We start from the raw sequence: 19,629 nt of genomic DNA on the forward strand, positions 1-19,629 counted from the left end.
AAAACCCACAAGGTTAGAAGACTCTTCTAACCATCTGGATAAAATAAATTCTGTCTGCTGCACAATTAAAAAGATTTTTAATTTGTTTCCAAAATTGCGACTCTGTTTCCTATCCAGGTAGCTGACGGGCTGCCATCTTTGTTTTGATACAGAAAGAGGGGGACAACTTGGCAAACAGGTTAAAAATCTTTCTTATGATTGAACAGGCAACATATTTTTTCATCTAGGTGGTTAGAAGAGTCTTTGGGGATTCTGGAAATACTGACAGAGAGTAAGTGTTTTTAAACTACCTTCTGGGTTTTTCAAACATTGCAGTTTAATTAATCTTTTAGAGAAACTGATTGTTACTTCTGACCCAAATGTTTGCTTATACATGAGAGGTACAAGAAAACATACAGATGAAAGTTGGTTAGCTGAGCCTGACATGCTGAGTCTAAGAGGTCCCAAAGTTAACGCTGTACAAAAGTGCCCCACTGATGATAAGAATCTAAAAATAGCAAAGTTCTCTATTCGTAATTTTGGTTTGGTGGTGTGTGGAGGTCATTACAGCCCTGAGGCCACTAACATTCCCTGTCTTGAAGAGTTCAGCTATATTTTAAATGTCAAACATCACCCAGTGATGATGATTATGGATTTTTTTTTTCTCTACTTGACTCTTCCTCATAAGCTCTAGATCATGCCAGCTAGCCAAGGAGGCAGGAAGAGGCCAATGGTCCCAAGCAGGCACACAATAATGAACATCCACAGAAAGATGCGGTCAATCACCATGGCGACATACTTCCAATCCTCTTTCACCTGTGTTGAATGAAGAGCAACAGAGAGGGAAAATCGTTATGGTAAAAGCCGTATAACAAAGTGCATTTAGACAATGTGGCAGTACAGCACTTATCTCAACATGATCCACATACTCTGAGGAAGTTACTGTAATTGAGGAGGATGAAGTAAATCATCAACATTTGCAGACTGGCAGTGATGCAAATTAATGTTTTGTGTTTCAAGTGCCCCTCTGATAACAGCAGATGAGTTTTTTTATTGATACTCACACTGAAGTCCGCATCCTCAGCCCTCAGGTGGTCTGCAATGTAGTGCACTCCTTCCAGAGCACGCATAACACTTGGTGAAAGCAGGAATGCTGAGTCTGATACTGTATTATCAACTTTAGTCGGCCGCTGAGTGGGATTGACTCTGGTCCCTGTTAACTGTCTGTTCGTCCCTCCAACCCCCTCCTGCCGGTTCTGGCTGTTCTGCGGGTTTTTCTGTTGCGGTGGCGGAGTTGAACCTGGCGGTCTGGGTGAAGGAGGACGGAAGGAGAAATATGACGTCAGTGTTCCCAGTTCCAAGTCCTCATAGCAGCTTCTCTCAGGGTCCTCCAAGGTATTCCCATCTCTTAACCAGTTAGCCGAGGTGCTGAGGCAGTTGCCAGATTTGTACCCGGCTATCCGGCCCTGCCGCCGTTCTGCTGCTGCTTCCTGCTGGAGCAGCAACAGCCTGCGACGCCGGCCATCTGGCGCAGGCCGTCGCATGAACAACCAGCGCGGGATCAAGTCCAGGAACACAGAGTGGACCCAGCGGGGCATCTTGTGAGTGCTGGGAGAGCGATGGTGCACATTGAGCACGAAGACAGTGATGACGATGGACAGGGTGACAAAAATCATAGTAAAGAGGAGGTACTCGCCAATGAGCGGGATGACAAGGGATGTGGATGGAATGATCTCGGTGATGAGGAGGAGGAAGACAGTGAGGGACAGCAGCACAGAGATACACAAAGTGATCTTTTCACCACAGTCTGAGGGTAGATAAAAAACCAAGACAGTGAGGCAGGAGATCAGCAGACAGGGGATGATGAGGTTTATGGTGTAAAACAAAGGAAGCCTTCGGATGATGAAGAAGTAGGTGATGTCAGGGTAGATCTCATGGCAGCAGTCGTACTTCTTCGTATTGTACGTCCCCACAGCGTTGATGATGGCCCATTCACCGCTCTCCCAGTAGTTGTTCAAGTCCACAGTGTTTTCAATTCGCTCCAGGTCGATCTTGGCCTTGTCATAGGTCCAAGAGCCAAACTTCATTTTGCAGTTCTGCTGATCGAAGGGGAAGAAGGTGACATCGATGCTGCAGGAGCTCTTGTAAATGGCAGGCGGGACCCAGCGAATTTTGCCCGTGTGGAATAGATGAGCCTTTGTCATATGGGTCACTGCAAACTCTCCATCAGCGCTGGAAGAGTAGACATTGTCATATGAGTAATGTTGACAAGTGAAACCTTAGTTTTAAATATATGAGAACAAAGGCTGATTTAGGAAAAAAAGATAAGCAATCATATCCTGCATTATGATGAGTTTTACTACCCTTTTGCCAATCTTTTTTTTATTTTAATTTTAGAAATCATACAGTGAAAATAGTTATCATTTTCCAGCAATCTTCTCTCCATTTATCGCTTAATGGTGATAATGGCTTCTCTACATAATGAGGAGTCTTTATCATTTCATCAGTCTCACACCTTTTTAATTTCACTTACAGATTTTAATTACACAGACTAAATGTAGCAGAACTCCATTATCCTTCTTGGTTTAATCTCCAGCACTGGCGCAGCGCTGTGGAGATAGGTCTGGCTATGCGAGACTACCATAAGGTGCATTTAGGAGAAAGGAGAGATTTCTGAAAAGGATTAAACAATATGTTTCAAACTGAAGCAGTGCACATGTAGAAATTATCCTCACTTTTAAATGAGTATGCTGCACCAGTAGATATAGATGCATAATGCAAATGAAGTTAACAGAAATGTTTAACATATTTTACAAATTGAAAGAATTGTTTATGCTATATAATTTGAACTAGAGCTGTCTTAAAATGTCAGGATATGGAAATCATAGCAGAGAGCAGAGGAGTATTTGAGAAGTCCACTAGATGGCGTCATGCTCAAACCAGATATCATCCACTCAACAGGCATCTATGTACATGAGTCACTGTTAGACTCAGCTATTATGTTTGAGTGCATCCTGTACGATGGTATGATAACAAAAACCTTAACTTTAGAGTACTGTAAACAGAAACAGTGGCTTGTTCTGGTCATGCAAAACATAAAAAAGGTGTCTTTAACATTTTTACGTTATTGTTTTCTTGTGGTATGTTTGCTCACTTATTATAGAGGACGATGTCTGGTACCCATATGAGCTCTGATGGCACTCTTATGGACGTCACATTGTCATAGTCAGACGGTCTCCAGCGAAGCTTGTAGTCGTTCCACTCCTGGAAGATAAACATAATATACAGTAGTTGTGTTTGTTTGCAATGTAATAACTTTTTAAATTATGTCATACAGAATCTGTTAGGGCAGCGTTTCATATTTTTAACATGTTATATTGCCAAATGCTTTCAGAGGAAAACAAAATCATCATTGAACATTGTTTAAATTGAAGATAACAGATATATCAACAGATAAATCAACATGTTTTTTCTAACCTGTTTTAGCCACACGTTGGTTGTCATCATTTGGTTCTTCTCATCCTAACAGATACAAAGAGAGCGGGAAAGAGATAGGTAGAGTCAAGACTGTCAGCTCAGGGTTCAGGACAGAAGAATATACAGTATGTGAGAGGTTGCTGGAAGTCTGTGAAAGCAGAGTCAAATATAGCTTGCAGCAACTTTAGTTCAATAACTTGATGGATGTGAAGCGTTGTGTAAGAGTTTTTTTGCTGTGACAGGGCAGAAAGTGCATATTCTAGTTTTCCAAAAGTTGGTTTTTGCTCCATACTGTTACATACATACTGTTGAAAACCTCATATAGTGTAAAACCTACAGAGTTAAAGCGTGACTTAAAGGTAAAGACTCACCACGTCAATGAGCTGCGCTATGGACAGTCCGAATTTGACAATGACCACATCAGAGATGTTTGGCACAGGTCTCGACCACTTGTTGTAACCAGCAAACAGCGTCTTGAAAAGCTCATCCTCGGCATGTGAGTGGGTCTTCTCATGACAGAGAACTGTGGATAAATCATTATTTTCTTTAATTTAAAAAGTATCCACTCTGTTAAAACATTTATAGGAGACAGATACAGCTTTGTCACATTTATTCAAGATTGTACAAATTAAATTCGAGATTAGATGTAAATATGCAGTTAATTAATCTATAAAATATGTCTTGAAACTATTTCTCTGTCGGAAACATGTGCAATATAATGTTTTTTCAACATTTAAAATCAGCCAAAACTAAAGTAACTGATATTAGAACAAATTACAGCCTGACAGATACTGGATTTTTGGGGCCGATGCCAATACCGATATTAGAGAGTAAAAAAATTCAGATATCGATATATCGGCCGATTACCTTATATATACAGAATATATACATAAACACTCATTTTTTGCAATAATCCCTCAAATCTTGGTTTTCTAACACTTGTGACAAAGATATGTAATGTAATCATGATATTTTAGAGTTTAACAATAAACGTTATCGTATAAAATGACGTCAGTGCACTGACGTCATTTTATACAACAGTAAACTTCCCTGGGAATTTAGTAATTATAAATAACTACAAATAAAAAAAACTAATAGTACAAAAAATATGTATATATTAAACTTTAATTAAGAGAAACTATCAAACATATATAAAATACTGCCTATATAACTTAAAAAAACAACAACAAACAAACATATATATCAGCACCGATACCTATAGATGTATCTGTGATAGGCAATATCGGCCAATAATATGGGCTGACCAATGTATCGGTCGGGCTCTAGAGCAAATGTCCCCTGATATTTTGACATCAAGGTCATTTTGACAGTTTTAACTCCATTCTATATTATCAATTAACTGCCATTCAGCAGTTAATTGATGGTATATAGAGAATGTAAAGATTAAATGGAGAGTGAGTGATATGGAAGATGACAGCAGTGAGGAAATTGCAGTGTATGTAAGAATCATATCCATGTTCTCTCATCCGTGTCTCCACTAGTCTCCACTTAGTAAATCAGGCTGGTGTAATATTGTGGCTTTTGGTCCTGTGAATGTATCGAGTCTAAGCACAGAAGCCCTCTCTAAACATCTAAGACTTTTCTTGGTAAAGTCTTATCGACTTTTCCACTTCTTAGCAAATCTTTTGATCTCTTGATCTTAGCTCTCCATGCGGATCGCCTGTTAAAATCTCTCAAGGTGAGCAGGTGGAGACGGGGGAAGTATCTGTTCTCCACCCTTGGCTGCAACAACCACTTCAGCTCTGACTTTATCTCTGAGGTGTTATTGTTATAGGTGGCTTCACGGTGAGAGGTGGCTTAATCAAATTGATTTTGAAAATGCAGTCTAGACAGATTTGCATACAGCCTTAGACTGAGTCACTGTATTATTTTTCTGCAGAATGAATAGCATGGAAATAGACAGGAATCCCGTCCCTCTGGGATTACCGTTTCCCCTCCATCAGTGTAGTCAGAGTCAATTACACACATCATTACATGCTAGAGTTAAGTGGAGGTGAGCTAATTTCTCAGTACTGATGGTTGTTTATTGTCGAGCTGTCTGTCACTCTGTGTTACAACTGATGCATAAAACAATTAACTGACAGTTTTCACTTGAAGTGGAGAGTCACGTTAGTGTGCGCTTGGGTGTGAGTGTGTACTATAGCCAGACTGATTTTGGATTTTTGAAGCAGATACTAGAGTTAAAATGATTGGTCGATGAAACAACTTGTGAAACTTAGCAATTATTTTGATAACTGACAGGTTGTTTAAGTCATTTTTCAAGCCAAACATTCCCTGGTTCCAGTTTCTCAAATGTGTGGATTTTCTGCTTTTCTTTAAATGATATTTACCTGAATATCTTTGGGAATTGTGGAGTGTTGGATAAAAAAAGCTGTTTGAAGACATCACCTTGGACTTTGTGATGGATATTTTTAACTTTTTTTCATACGCCAAATTATTAGAAAAAGCAATTATCAAATTAATTGGAAATTAAAATAATCGTTAGTTGTACGCCCAAAATATGAACTGAGTGGGACACTTTACAGCTGTAAAAAATACTATGTAATGGCGTTACTGTTTTAAACTACCTCAAACATATCTTTGGCATTAAAGTAAAGCAATTTCTTGTTATCTATTGACTCACACATATGCCAATACTGCCAATAACAGCGATAAGCTAATATCTGCAGATTTATTGATTGGGCTCTAGTGTATACACTACATGTGGACCTGCGTTAGTCATTCATTCTGCTGTTATAACATTAAGTCATCATATTTTTACAGTTGGATAACATTTCATGATTAATGTAAAAAAAAATTTTTTCGCAAATAACCTATCTCTCTTCTTCCGCCTCTGGATTTATTTAAGGTCATTTGAAAGCATCACACCAAAGCCAAACCTGAAAAATCAATATAAAGATATCTAATTAGATGCCATTGGGTTTACATGCCATTAACACCCACTTTATCTGAGCTCTGTTTGGCAGTGTGAGGGTATAACGCAGCCCAATGAAGTGTGCTTCCATCAAGGATCCTAAAACAAGACCTTGGACTACCTGCATCTGGCAGCAGTCATGGTTGCTTAGCCAAGGCCACATCATTACCTGTCCAAGGGTGAGTTGTGGTTCTGAAGACCACACGGACTGTAGTCCAATGGAGGGTAACCAAGTGAGGGTCTAAATGCTACACAGAGATAACCTGAGGCATACATGCTAATCTGTTGAGGTGATTTATTGCCCATGTTAATTGCTTGGCATGAGGGGCTTTAGCAGAGAAAGGCTGGACCAATATGCAGATGCATTGCCAAACAAACCAAACAAATGCTTGTCTTAAAAAGGAGATCTGTGGATATCATGGTGGCTATTTAGGTGGCACAAAAATGTTTCAGTAGTGGTAGAAAATAGGTAATGGACATGGTTAAGTATGTGAATTCACATTTAATTTGCCCAAGGTACACTTGTGCTCATCTCTGACCATCATGAGCTAATTTCATTCTGGCAAACAAGCACGCACCAGAGACTTCTATCTGCTCTCTTGACAGTCAGGGTGGCGTGTGTGTTCATCTGTCCGTGCATCTGGGAAGGACCAGATGTGAGGCTTGAAAAAAGGCTCTTGGGTGTCATAGATCAAAGACTCCTGCCAGCACAGACTTGAAATGAGATGACACCTCCAACATGCAGCACACTGGGCCATGGATGTTGGACTGTAGCCAAACCCCTTAGGCAAGGTGTATGAAACGCTGACCAGGTCAGCAGCTTCTCAGGCCAGAGGCGCTCTCGGTGAAATTGGACTGTCAAATACTTACAATAAAAAGTTTACTAAAAAAAAAAATGCAACAATTTTCTGTGAGTTTACTAAAATTGCAAGACTCACCAGCTGAACTCACCAGCTGAACTCACTCAGCGTGATAATGAGAAAATAAGTGGACCTACACTGTACCTGTACAGATGGAGGCCGGGAACTTAAACCTACATTTAATATCTCAGTGTGTTTTTAAACCTCCTCTCACACATTTTACAAAAAGACATAGTGGGCACTAGTTTATGCACATGTGGTTGAGTGGAAAGAGAAACATGTTCATGTAAAAGCTGCTGAATCCAGCTCTCCAGGGCTGCAACTAACGATTATTTCCTTTATTGATTAATCTGCTTATTATTTTGTCAATTCATCGATTAATTGTTTTGTCAATAAAATGTCAGAAAATAGTGAGATATGTCCATTATAATTTCCAAAAGTCAACGGTGGAGTCTAATTTTGTCTGACCAATAGTGCAAAACCCCACAGATAATCAATTTACTATAACTAATGACAGAAAAGCATTAAATCATCACATTTGAGCAGCTGAAACCAGCAAAAATGTTGGCATATTTGCATAGAAATTGATGAAAAACCATTATTAGATTATCAAAATAGCAAATTGGTTAATCAACTAATTGTTGCAGCTCTACAACTCTTGCACTTCATTGCTGGAGTTTAGGAATTTCATTCTGATGTTTACTACGTATCATACAATTAATGTGCATCTTTGTTTTTCTGTTTTTCAGAAACAAATCTGGCACCATTAAGATTCACTAAAGCAATTTTAAGTGGTATATTTTGTCATTTTGGGGAACTTGATTTTAGTGAAATGATGTGCACAGTTTTGATCTCTTTGGCAATTTCTGAATTGACATTGCCAAGGAAAACTTCCAGATAGACGACTACTACTAGACTACACCAGGGCTGGGCGACATGGACAAAATCAAATATCACAATATTTTTTGACCAAATACCATGATATCGATATTGTGACAATATTGTAGGGATGACCATTGGTGCTTTCACAAAACATTTACACAATGAGACTTTTGATAAATAATCACTAGTAATGTTGATATAATGACTAAGTGGGTAAAGACAAAAAATAGAACAGCTAGATCAGTCTGGTAAGTTCAGAAAATGACATCACTTTACTGTAATGCAGCCTTTAAAATCAGGAAAAGACAGCACTTAAGCCGTATCATGATATTACAATATCCAATATCTGAGATGATATCTTGTCTCATATCACGATAATGATATAATATCAATATATTGCCCAGACCTCCTTTACACCTTCAGTATTTTGCCAGCTAGTTTCAGTAAAACTAAATATAAGTGACCAAGGACTGTTGAAAAAGGGTTTCCTACATTAATATGCAATGAAGAACATTCAGAGTAAATTTTTGGCGGTCATAGTTCTGCTTTAAGAGAACATTAATACTGGTGGAGCACTGTAGCACAGTACTAAGGTGTGAAAAACAAACAGACCTTTCTCTCACACCAGGCGATGATTTATCTAAATATGAGAAAAAGATTGTGGGAGTTGTGGGTGAAAAGCGCGCAGGTGAGAGGAACGACAGGTAGCGACTTTTAGTAATTCTGGGGTCCTCTGTCCTTTTTAAAGTGGAAGTTTAACAGTTCCTCAGTTTATCAGCAATCTGTATAAATGTGTGGTAGCACTCGGACTGTCGTGTATTACACAATTAGCATTGTCCCTGGTAAAATCTATGCTTAAACTTGACATTTTGCTTTTGCGACTGACATAAACGTTTCTTTTCTGTGAAACCACGAGGACATTTTTTTTAAAAAACTACTTACCTGACTTACATAAGAGTAGCGACCAGAGAATAGCCGTCCTCACAGGGAACAGGTGGTTGTATCCCATTTTCTGGTTGTAAAGAGTCCAACTTCACCGGAGAGCACGCAGTCCACTGTCAAAACGTTATCTTGAAAGCGTGATGTGTGCGCAAAATCTGTCATCTTCGCAGCTGGGAGGCATATCAGGACAAGTTCACCACTACACTTACTACATCTGCTTTTATATCAGTGGGCGGGGAGTGAGTATGACGAATAACTTTACTGTCTTTTTCCCCTGAAGCCCAGCATCGATAGCTGTGTCACACTTCTCACTATCAACCTTGTTCAGACCCGGTGAGAACGAGAACTGTACCTTCCTTTTCTGCGCTCCAAAAGCCGGTCGGAGAGCTATCCATCACACGGTGCTGAATCAAAGGAGCGGCACTGTAACACTGTGGCTACCTCGAGTGTAATTGTAGACTTAGTTCACAATACTGTCTATACAATTCTGGTGTTAAGAAAATAATTCTTGGAAAATAGTCCGGTTTGTTTCTTCCCTAAATTATCCACACAATTGCGCCTTTTTACGCACGGTGCCAAGAATTTACGCTCCTAGATGGCCCTGTTTTAATTCGAAACTAGGTATTTTCCATGTTTAGGAGCCATTTTAATTGGCCACTCTGGTCTGTCAGGTTCGCAAAATAGCATCCACCTTGAGAGGACAGGACACATCTGAGCACTTAGCGTCTTTCATCTGGTACCTATACTGTAACAGTCCTCCCCTCCTCCTTTGTCTCTCTCTATACTGCTCTCTCTCTCTCTCTCTCTCTCTCTCTCTCTCTCTCTCTCTCTCTCTCTCTCTCTCTCTCTCACACACACACACACACACACACACACACACACACATACACACGCACATATAAACCCTGTGAACTATGTAGGAGCTTGCATGTATTGAAAATGATCTGCCAAATAAATTCCATTAGATCCAGTTTGCTCCAAAAGTGTATAAAGACTTACAATTTATAGTATTTATTTAGTAAAACACTGAAGGATGAATGATGAGTGACACATGCAGCTCAACAAACGTCCATTGGGATATTTCTGTGTAAAACAGCTAGAGGGCAGAGTAGTTGAATGAAAATGCTTTGTGAACTTTTAGTTTCCCCTCAGAGTATTCAGATGAGTAGAAGCTGCGGAAGCGAGGAAACATAATGTTGGTTTATTATTAATTGCTGTTTATTAAATGAAACATACAACACATTGTACAGTACGTTGAAAATTCATAATGATACACATTTTATGATTGCAAACATAAAAGCCATTTCTCTCATGAGTCCTGGCGGGGTTACAGGAAAGAGAGAATAGCACAATGGACCTTGACACACAACCAAAGCATGATTCGCACATTTGAACGGTTAAAAGCCAACTAACACACAGTTTGTTTGTTTTTTAAAGCTTTATACATGTTTAGATTCTCCTAAACCATAATTTCAATCACAATTTATTATTCCTTATTATTGTATCTAGCAGCAGGATGTAAAACGTCATCAGGTTTCCTTATGGTGCGTTTGTGTGTGTCCCTTCTCATTTTCTTCCTGATGACAGGAATCGTCTTATAGTTTATACAATATTTTGTCCTTCATCCACAGGTTTTTGCATATTTTCCCCCCAAATAACAAATATCCCTCAATAGCTCAGCCCAATGTGTCCGTCTTCTCCCCTTTTTCCACAGCAAAAACAAAATCTCCATTAAAACACACCAGTCATCCTGAGCGTATCCTGGCCTCCATCCTTACCCCGGAACCAGATGGCCCATACATAGCTCCCTCTGGAGAAGACTATCAGAGTCATTATGCTTGGGCTCTGAAGGCCAATCTAGTGTGATCCATAAACACTCAATTTGGCTCAAACCTGCACCACACAATGTTGCCGCGTTTGACCTCACCAGATTTTCAGAATAATGCCTGGATGGAAAATAATATTTTATGGGTTACAGGGTTATAACATCAGTTTTAATCCCACAATTCTTTTGTTTTCTGTGTTCTCTCAAAGTTTCTTTTTTTTTAAACCGTGTTGACTTGTTGACATTTTTGATATAATGGTCAAGTTGACACTCAAGTCGTGTCTCTCTATAGGTAAAATAATTGCTGTAGGTCTTATTTCCCTTGAATGACTGATTATTTTGGATCTCACACAGATACAAAACATCATTCACAAGTTAAGAGGATGACGTGAGCAGTGCCTAAACACTGTTCAGCTCTTCTTTAGCGATGGATTTTGACAATGTCTTTCAGCTGCTTGGTGAAGGAGGCATGCAGGGCCTTCGATGAGCTCTCCAGCCGGTTGGCGATGTCCGCGGCAGCACGAAGCATGTCTTCAAAGGCCAAGGTCTCTTCTCTGATTCTGCCCCCGAAGACCAACAGTCCAGGTCATCAAAGGTGGAGTGATGGGAGGAAGAAAACACCACACATTGGAAGAAAGAAACGGGCAGATGTAGAGAGAGAAAAGTAAGTGAAGGAAGAGTTAAGGACATTATACTGCATACTGTACATTATAAAGGGGGGTAATACATATGGTTCCTGTTGGTGTACTATTGTTAGATTAATCAATAATTAAAGTAATCGTTAGTTGCCACTCTAGTAGATATATTCTCTTCACAGTCTGAGGTGCCTGGGGTTCTCTCTTGGTGTGGACTTGCAGGCACTGATGAGGTCAAAGCTTCATTGCTAAATATCACATTTCTGTATTCACATATTAAACTCTTTTCATGTGAGTCGGCTGACAGAAATAACAATAAAACAGTAGCCATCAAAGAAAATGCCAACTACGTGATGAATGGCAAATGATTTCCTCTCTTTGCCATAATTTGAGCACAGACCTGTGTTCTGCTTTGGTCTTTTTTAGCTGCTCTCTGCACATTTCAACCTTAAAGTTAATAAAACTCAGCACAGACTTATCAACTTGAAAAACTGATTGTCTGCACTCACTTCTGCATCCCAATGAGAACGTCCAGTGCGTCCCCTGCCAGCTGCTTTTCTAGATCTTCTTCAGCTTTCTCAACCACCTCGTGGCAGTTCTTGGTTTCGTTTTGGATGCCATCGATATTTTCCTTGATCACGTCTTCGTAGCTCTGATCTCCCAGCTCTGCCCCCACGTACTGCACCAAGTTCTCCATCACCGCCTTGTTTCCATGCTGGATGGCCTGCAGATAGGCCAACTCCTCTTTCTCGGCCTTCAGCCTTCGAGCTGAAGCTGTGCTGGTGCTGAAGTGGACTGAGCACTTGTCCGGTTGGGGATCGTAGTGCAGCGTAGGTGAGGGTGAGGGCGATGGTGAAAATGCAGTTGATGTGATCCAGTCATGGTTGTTTCTTATCCTCACAGGCTCATCACCAACTGCCTGGGATGTGTCATTGGTGGCCATTATCGCAGAGTAAATGTCAGAGCCTGAACCCCAATCACCATCCCCACTTTGGCAGAGTGTTGGGGTTGCCATGGATACCCAGGCCAAGATGAAGGGCATCCAACAACGCCACATGGTAACCTGGAAAGAGGTGGAGGTTAGTGACTGTGTATAACTTTTGCAAACATGATATTGACAGATGAAGGAGCAGTTAGACATTTTGGAAAATAATAATAATAATAAGTACACTTATTTGATTTCTTGCACAAAATTAGATGAGAAAATCAATATATCTCTCATATCTATCTGCTAAATACGATGCCAGAGCCAGCAGCCAGTTAGCCTAGCTTAGCATAAATACTGGAGAGAGGGAAACAGATAATACACCTACAAGCACCTCAAAACCTCGGTAAGACAAGACAAAACAATAAATAATCTGACACAAAACCCCTCAGAAAACTCCAATTTGTTGTTTGTCCTCTTTCATTTCTGTATAGATAAAATAAACAAGATGTAACAGGCTAATTAATGAGCTTTAGAGGTGCTGCTTAGCAGATTTTACAGTCAGATAGAGCCATGGACATAAGAGTAATTATCACATCCTTCAAAATGAACTAATTCACTCAGTGTCTCTAGTGGTAATCACCAAATATGTCAAGATGCTAAGATAAAAGAAATGTAAATTAGTGTTTCAATCGTCTTTAAAAGTCTGTACTTGCAGAACCTTCTAGCACCGAGGGAAATATTCAGTACGGACCCTCATTTGTCTTCTATCACCTCTTTAAATCAAAGCTTCTTCACTCTGCTCCTTAAATCATCAAGGACAAACACTTCAATTTTTACATGAATTAGTTGTGAATTCAAAGAACCACAAACCACATCTCCCAGGGTACTTTCTCTATCTCCACGTTTTAAACAGCTTCATTCAAATCACAGTAAACATTGCTGATAACTATTATGCCAAAAGAAAGGTGTTCTGGTGGTTTCAAAAGGCTTAACACATACAGGGAGCTTAAATCTGTCTCATGACCTTTAGACTTTTATTGTATGCATTCCCCCAGTTCTCATGCCATCTTCTATTTAATCATTAATACTGTCATGGATCAAAAAATGTGACACTCTGAATGTCACACTGTATATTTTAGCAGTGACCATTCAACTGGACATACATCTTTTCCTGATGTATGTCTAATGTAATAAATTGCAATTTATTGTATTTTGTTAAAGATTTTATTTTGTTATTTATTGTATTTAGTTAAAGAAAAAAACTGTTGTGCAGGCTGCTTTACTAATGGAAGAATTGATCTTGCTTTCATCAAGTCCCACATTACCAGAGATGGATTATGCATAGTACTGGACCACCCTCTGTTAGAAGGAAATCCACGTCAACATCTCTTAATCGTGTGTTTCCTGGAAAGTTAGATTGTTTATTTGTGCTTTTTTGACTGCTTTTCAACGCTATTGGTGTAAAAATTTATTTGGAATTATTTTTTGAAAATATTTTTTTTGGCAAGCTGTGTGCTGCTTGTGTTGTGGTGATATACTGGAGAGGGCCTCCGAGCTCAGTGGTTGGGTTGAGTTGTCTCACACTGGGGCTGTAAAATCTGACACAACTCCTTTTAGCAGTGTTTGTGTTGTTTTTGGTAACTCTCAGTCTCTCTGGGGATCCTTCGAAACATCTATTCACCTCGTAAATCCTGACAACACATGAGAGGACAGAGACCGAGTGAGTTGCTTTTGTTAAATCTCTATTTTCTGCACATCAGGTGACCGCCCCTCTGCATGTTCAGTCAAACATCAGTGTCACTTTGTCATTTTCCAGACTGCTATCCGTGCGTCTCTCCTCTGCATCTGGAAATATATTTAAAAACACGAACCGGGTCGCAGAGCTCTTTCTGCTGTCAGAGCACATTTGGTTTCAGCTGTAACCCAGTTTACTCTTACAGCAGCCTTGAAACTATTTCAGCTTCTCATAGCTGAAGTCAAAATTTAACTCAGTCGACCTGCACCTATTGCCATGTTTTGTTGAGAAACATGGAATGAATGCCTAGTCATGCCTGCTGCTAGAACGGGCACCGTAAAATTGTCTATTTATTTTAAGATGAGTTGCAGTGTGGCCCAAAACCCATAAAACAACCAACTGCTGGCTGCTCCCTCCCTCTCTCTGTTTCTGATTACTTTAAATGATGACCTCACATATGCTACAGCAGCTGTAAGAAGAATATTTGCAGAACCCTTCAAATCAATCCCGACTGCAAGTAGAGACACAATCCCGGAGCCTTACATCACGATGTTAGGGTAATGAGTTTGCTCATTGCTTTTGATTTACATGTGCAGTGTGAAAGACCGGCTGTTATCACCCTCTAGCAAAAAATGATTTAATGAGTTTTTCTAGAGGCGGTACATGCCATGATGAGAATATGCAATGCATTAGTGAACATCTCATACTGTATAAATAGGATATTATTTTTATTTGGCCAGTTTAAATATATGATATTTACCACAAACAGCACTGCATCGTGTCCTTAAACCCAGCGCTAAGTGTGCTAATCATGAAAAGAACATTTAAACGTGTCTTTTACATTTAAGTAATTTTAAAAAGAGTTGATAAGGTCCAGAAAACACACTTGTTGATCAATTTCATGTGAAACCTGTGATAAGGTGAGAGCAGGAAACACATCTCCATCCTCAAAGACATTTACAGCTCTTTAACTGCAGAGCAGCAGCACAGCATGTCCAAAACTTTTTACTACTCTGAACTTTTACTGCACTCGTTTGGATGTTGATAAATGAAAACCTCATGGCATAGAGTGACAATATTTCCAGCCTGATGACAGAATACACCCAAATAGAAATGTTATTCATCCTAAAATATAACTTAACTATCTCTGTGTTCAATTACCATCTCAGCAGTAAAAGGCACAAGTCAAAGGACATTTAGTGACATTAATTCAGTCTCTAAAAAGCTGGCTAACTCGAGGCACACATGCTCCTTTGTGTATCACACATTGGCAGGAGCAGTTGCCTTTGTCTTTGGAAAATGGCTGCATAATTTCCACACAGGCGTCTTATGGTTGAGTTGAAACAGTGTTTGTGTTAGATTCTCTGTGGCCTGTAGTGACCCTTTTTTGGCTTCGCTCTGAAGGTTCTGTCATTGTGAAGTAGCTTTTATGGGCTGAGTTTTCTCTTGGCTTAAAATAGCAGAAGCTTGCCTGCAGGAGGAAAGCAGTTTGCCTCCACGAGCTCAGAATACCATTAGGAGATTTCAGTTCTTGTTTGTTCTTGTTTGGAATAATCAAAAAAAAAAATAGAGGGAGAACGATTAATTGATTAGTTCATCGACAGAAGATAGTATATCAGCAACAATTTTCATAATTGATTAATCTTTTAAGAAGGGTTTTGAACTGATGGTTAGACAAAACAAGCCAATTAAATATGTCAGCTTGGGCTCTGGGAATTGTGATGGACATTCTTCAGTTTCTGACAACAATTAATTTATTAATTGAGAAAACAATCAGAAGATTGATTGATGATGAAATAAAAATGAGTTGCAGCCCTGAAAAGCAAAAACTAAATATGCTGAAAAAAAAACCCTACACAATATTAATTGATTTAGCATACAACTCAAATATAACTAAAATGAATTCCTTCCATTATAACAAAAATTTAGAAGATTTATCATCTTAGACTATGGCCATTATGCATGTTGATGGTGCTGTAGGTTGCACAAATATTTAATATAAAATATGCGATTGGTTGGGGGTGTCCTGGTGGCCTAATAAATGTAAATGACCATAAAGAGAATTTAAAAAAAATGTGATTGGTTGAAGAAATCAGAAGTACTTTTCCTAATTTGAATGAAGTAATTAAAACAATGAATTTATAAATTATGTCATTTGCAAAATTTGCCAATCAAATCTCTGTATTCCATCCTTTTGGTTGTAAACGTGCATGTTTAGTTTCATGTTTCACCCTCCTTAGTTATGGGTCAGAGATAATCTGAGGTTTTGTAGGGGGCTGCAGCTTGGCCCTGTGGCCCCTCTTGTCAAAGTCTGAACAGGTGTGTTTCACAGGTGTCACAACACTCAACCGCTTTAATGTCGCTATGACAACAAGATCTTTGGCAGTGAGCCATTAGAGCTCAGAGAGGCCTCGCAGGTTCAGTGTTGACATACAGTTAAATTACAGTGAACCATGTAAGGTGGAAACATGCTTGGCAGCGTTATTAATCAAAAAGACAAGTAAAGACATGTTTGATCACACACACATCCACACATATACACAGATACCATTTACTGTATATATATATATATATATATATATATATATATATATATATATACACATACATATTCTGTACATCTGACATAGAAAAAAGTCACCTCTCTGTTCCTCTTACTTAAATCTTTAAAAGTTTAAAGCAACCATCCGCATCAATAAACATATTTTAAAACTTAATAATAATAATTTAATCAACTGTGTATAATGAAGTGTAAAAGCCATACAGTTTTAATAGTAGACTCATTGTTAATTCAAGTTATATTTCTCTACTTTTACCAATGGAGTGTAAGGAGAGAAAGCCCCAGCCTCCCATTATACTCAAACTAAAAGTTTCATAAATCCAAAAAACAAACTTACCAAACTCCAGTAATTTTTCACAGCTAAATTCTGCCACTTCCACTTTTTCAGTCAAGCAAAACGATTCAAAGTGTTCAGGACTACCATTCACAAGCACAGAGAACAAATACTCACTCCGTTTCCTTCTTCATGTCAGGGAAAAAAAATGCAGACACACGCACACACAATCAGGGTTTGGCTGGAGAGTGTGGTCGTCTGTGTGCCCCCGTCTGCTGTTGGAAGGGGATGGTAGGGGAGGGGGATGTTTGTAGAAAAGCCTGAAACTCAATGATTTCTTTCTTTGCAGTGGAAAGAGGGGCTGGCAAAAGGAGGGGTGAAGAGGGGGCGTAATCTACTTCACATCTGTGGGCTCTGGTGGGGGAAATGAGGGGGGAAATGCCTTTTTATGACCATGCTGGATATATATATTTCCCATTTATTCTAGGAATGGACCCATTAAAATATGTAGGTGTGTAGTTAGGTCATTTGAAATGACACTCTTTTTCAGACTCTTTTTTCCCAGCAGTTGTTTTCACAAAAACACTTTAAAGTATTGGGGTCTAGAGAAGAAAGGAGAGGAGTAACACAATGTAAAAACTAAACTAAATTTAGAAATTGTTTTTGTACTTGCAGCAAAATGAAAATGCAGCCAAATTTTAGTGATACTAAAAGCTGATTGTGTAAAGAGTCCTTAGTTTTTCACCTGAATATTATTGGCCACATGAGTATCCCAGTGACTTATTTGGAGCTACATAGCATGTGATCAATGTCTTCCAACCCAGTCTCACATCAAAATGTGTAACAGCTACATTGGTCCACTGCGCAAAACATATTAGTTTTACAATAATGGCTCTAAAATTGTATTAATGTTTTTCTTTGACCTATTCTTTTCTATTGGCCTGCATCCATGTCACATGACTGTCAAGTTTCTGTTTGCGAAAACAAACAAAATGGCTGCCATTCCTTTTATTCTCAGAGGAAAATGCAATATTTTAAGATAGTTTCAGCATTTCTAGCGAGAAATGTGCATTTTATTTTCATATTCTTTGTTCAGTGAATGTATATGTCAGTATATGTATATGATGTTTAGTTTGTTAGTTAGATTTAGATTTAGATTAGAAGATTTTTTCAGGCTTTGATTGTTACTTTGGTGGTTGCTATGGATGTTACTATCACTGAAACCATGTAGCTTACGTGTTTGAATCATTGTCTTTGCATTGTGTAGTTATCTGAGCTGTTATGTTATTTGTGTTATTTTATGTAACTTTTTGATGATGTTTTTTCAATAAATTTTTTTTAGATTTAAGAGCACCCCAGGGATGAACTGAATTGCGATTGGTTGACTGGAGGACCCGCCGCCTGGAAGTATTTTCTCACTGTCACCATGTTAAGGTTTTATTTTAATGACATCTTTAACATTTCTCAACACAAATTGAAAGTATCCTTGATAACTCAGCAATACGATAGGTTAATGTTAATTCTTTAATTCTGAGAAATGAAGTTCTATCTGAAATAAACCAACATTTTTACTTTTTCTTAACATAGATCATCTAGATGCAGTGTAATTACTAGTTCGGCTGTACTAGATATTTGATATATTCAGTAGATATATCCTTTTTCAACCTTATTTACAACTCTACTTTAAAAAACAGGAAGAACTACAACTGTGGTGCTAATTTGAATCAAGCTGCATGGTGCGGCTCTAGGGAACTGTAATTTTAAAATATTAAAATATTAGTGTTTTTCCTAGAATTGGAAGTTGTAAATACTGAATTGAGACAACACTGAGAAGTTTAAGGTGATGGTAAACACATTTTTGTAATCAGATTTTAAATGTCTAATTGTCAAACGGGTGCAAATTACCATATTTTACCCATATCTGATAGTTGTTAACTATACTCACATGATAGCTGAGATAAAGCGCTCTCTGTAACAGTTGGTCGCATGTCTGAAGCCCCTTTTGTTGCTGAATTATAAGCCTTCAAACATGCACTGAGGTCAAGGTTCAAAGGTCAGTATTTCAAAACCGGGGCCATGTAGAATCTTCATACTGACATATGTTACTCTCCAGGTCAAGACCTTTCCAACAATGTATTTGGTTAAACTCTGCAACAAAGTTTTAACTTTCTCATTTCATGGACACAAGCCATCCCAGGTCTGGTTTCAGAGAGCACGTTGAAGGCACTTTGAATATATATAAAACAAAGCTTTTTATTTATTTGTTTTCCTTTTTTAGTGGAAATAGTGACCAAAATGAGCCACCTTGAGAGAATACAATACTGCTGACAATCTAGTACATTACTATGGGCTTGGAGGAAGACTTGAAGTGCTTGGGTTAGGGTTAGGGTTAGGGTTAGGGCTGAAAAGACCAACCTGTTCTCATTCCCAGGTTGTCAAATACAGTCACATGCATAGGCTACTATTGACAGAACCCTGGAGATTTTTTGCACCTTTATGATCCTTGGCTTTGAGATTTTATGTCAGCATGAATCAGAATCTGTTTTATTAGCCAATGCAAGCATACAAAGAATGTGTCTTGGCGTTTGCTCCCAAAA

The 19,629-nt window shown here is 38.7% G+C and overlaps 2 protein-coding genes and 1 long non-coding RNA gene across 3 annotated transcripts; 1 reads left to right on the forward strand and 2 right to left on the reverse strand.

Moving 5' to 3' along the window:
• Positions 1-264: 264 nt before the first annotated feature.
• chrna2b (cholinergic receptor, nicotinic, alpha 2b (neuronal)) lies at positions 265-9,771 on the reverse strand. Its single transcript, XM_044377491.1, has 6 exons — positions 9,085-9,771; positions 3,828-3,979; positions 3,457-3,501; positions 3,134-3,243; positions 1,044-2,211; positions 265-795 (listed from the first exon to the last, which is right to left on the reverse strand). Exons 1-6 carry the CDS (start codon positions 9,140-9,142, stop codon positions 670-672), a joined length of 1,659 nt encoding a protein of 552 aa, XP_044233426.1. The 5' UTR covers positions 9,143-9,771; the 3' UTR covers positions 265-669.
• Positions 9,772-10,280: 509 nt separating this feature from the next.
• On the reverse strand, positions 10,281-12,592 carry si:ch211-142k18.1. Its single transcript, XM_044376245.1, has 2 exons — positions 12,045-12,592; positions 10,281-11,460 (listed from the first exon to the last, which is right to left on the reverse strand). Exons 1-2 carry the CDS (start codon positions 12,590-12,592, stop codon positions 11,322-11,324), a joined length of 687 nt encoding a protein of 228 aa, XP_044232180.1. The 3' UTR covers positions 10,281-11,321.
• Positions 11,360-18,520, forward strand: LOC122999384. The gene is made up of 3 exons (XR_006407714.1): positions 11,360-11,564; positions 12,439-12,614; positions 18,375-18,520. It is a non-coding gene; the product is annotated as an uncharacterized LOC122999384 (long non-coding RNA).
• The last annotated feature ends 1,109 nt before the right edge of the window (positions 18,521-19,629 follow it).

Source organism: Thunnus albacares, chromosome 16 (assembly GCF_914725855.1).
Source record: "Thunnus albacares chromosome 16, fThuAlb1.1, whole genome shotgun sequence".
In the NCBI taxonomy this organism is placed as follows: Eukaryota; Metazoa; Chordata; class Actinopteri; order Scombriformes; family Scombridae; genus Thunnus; species Thunnus albacares.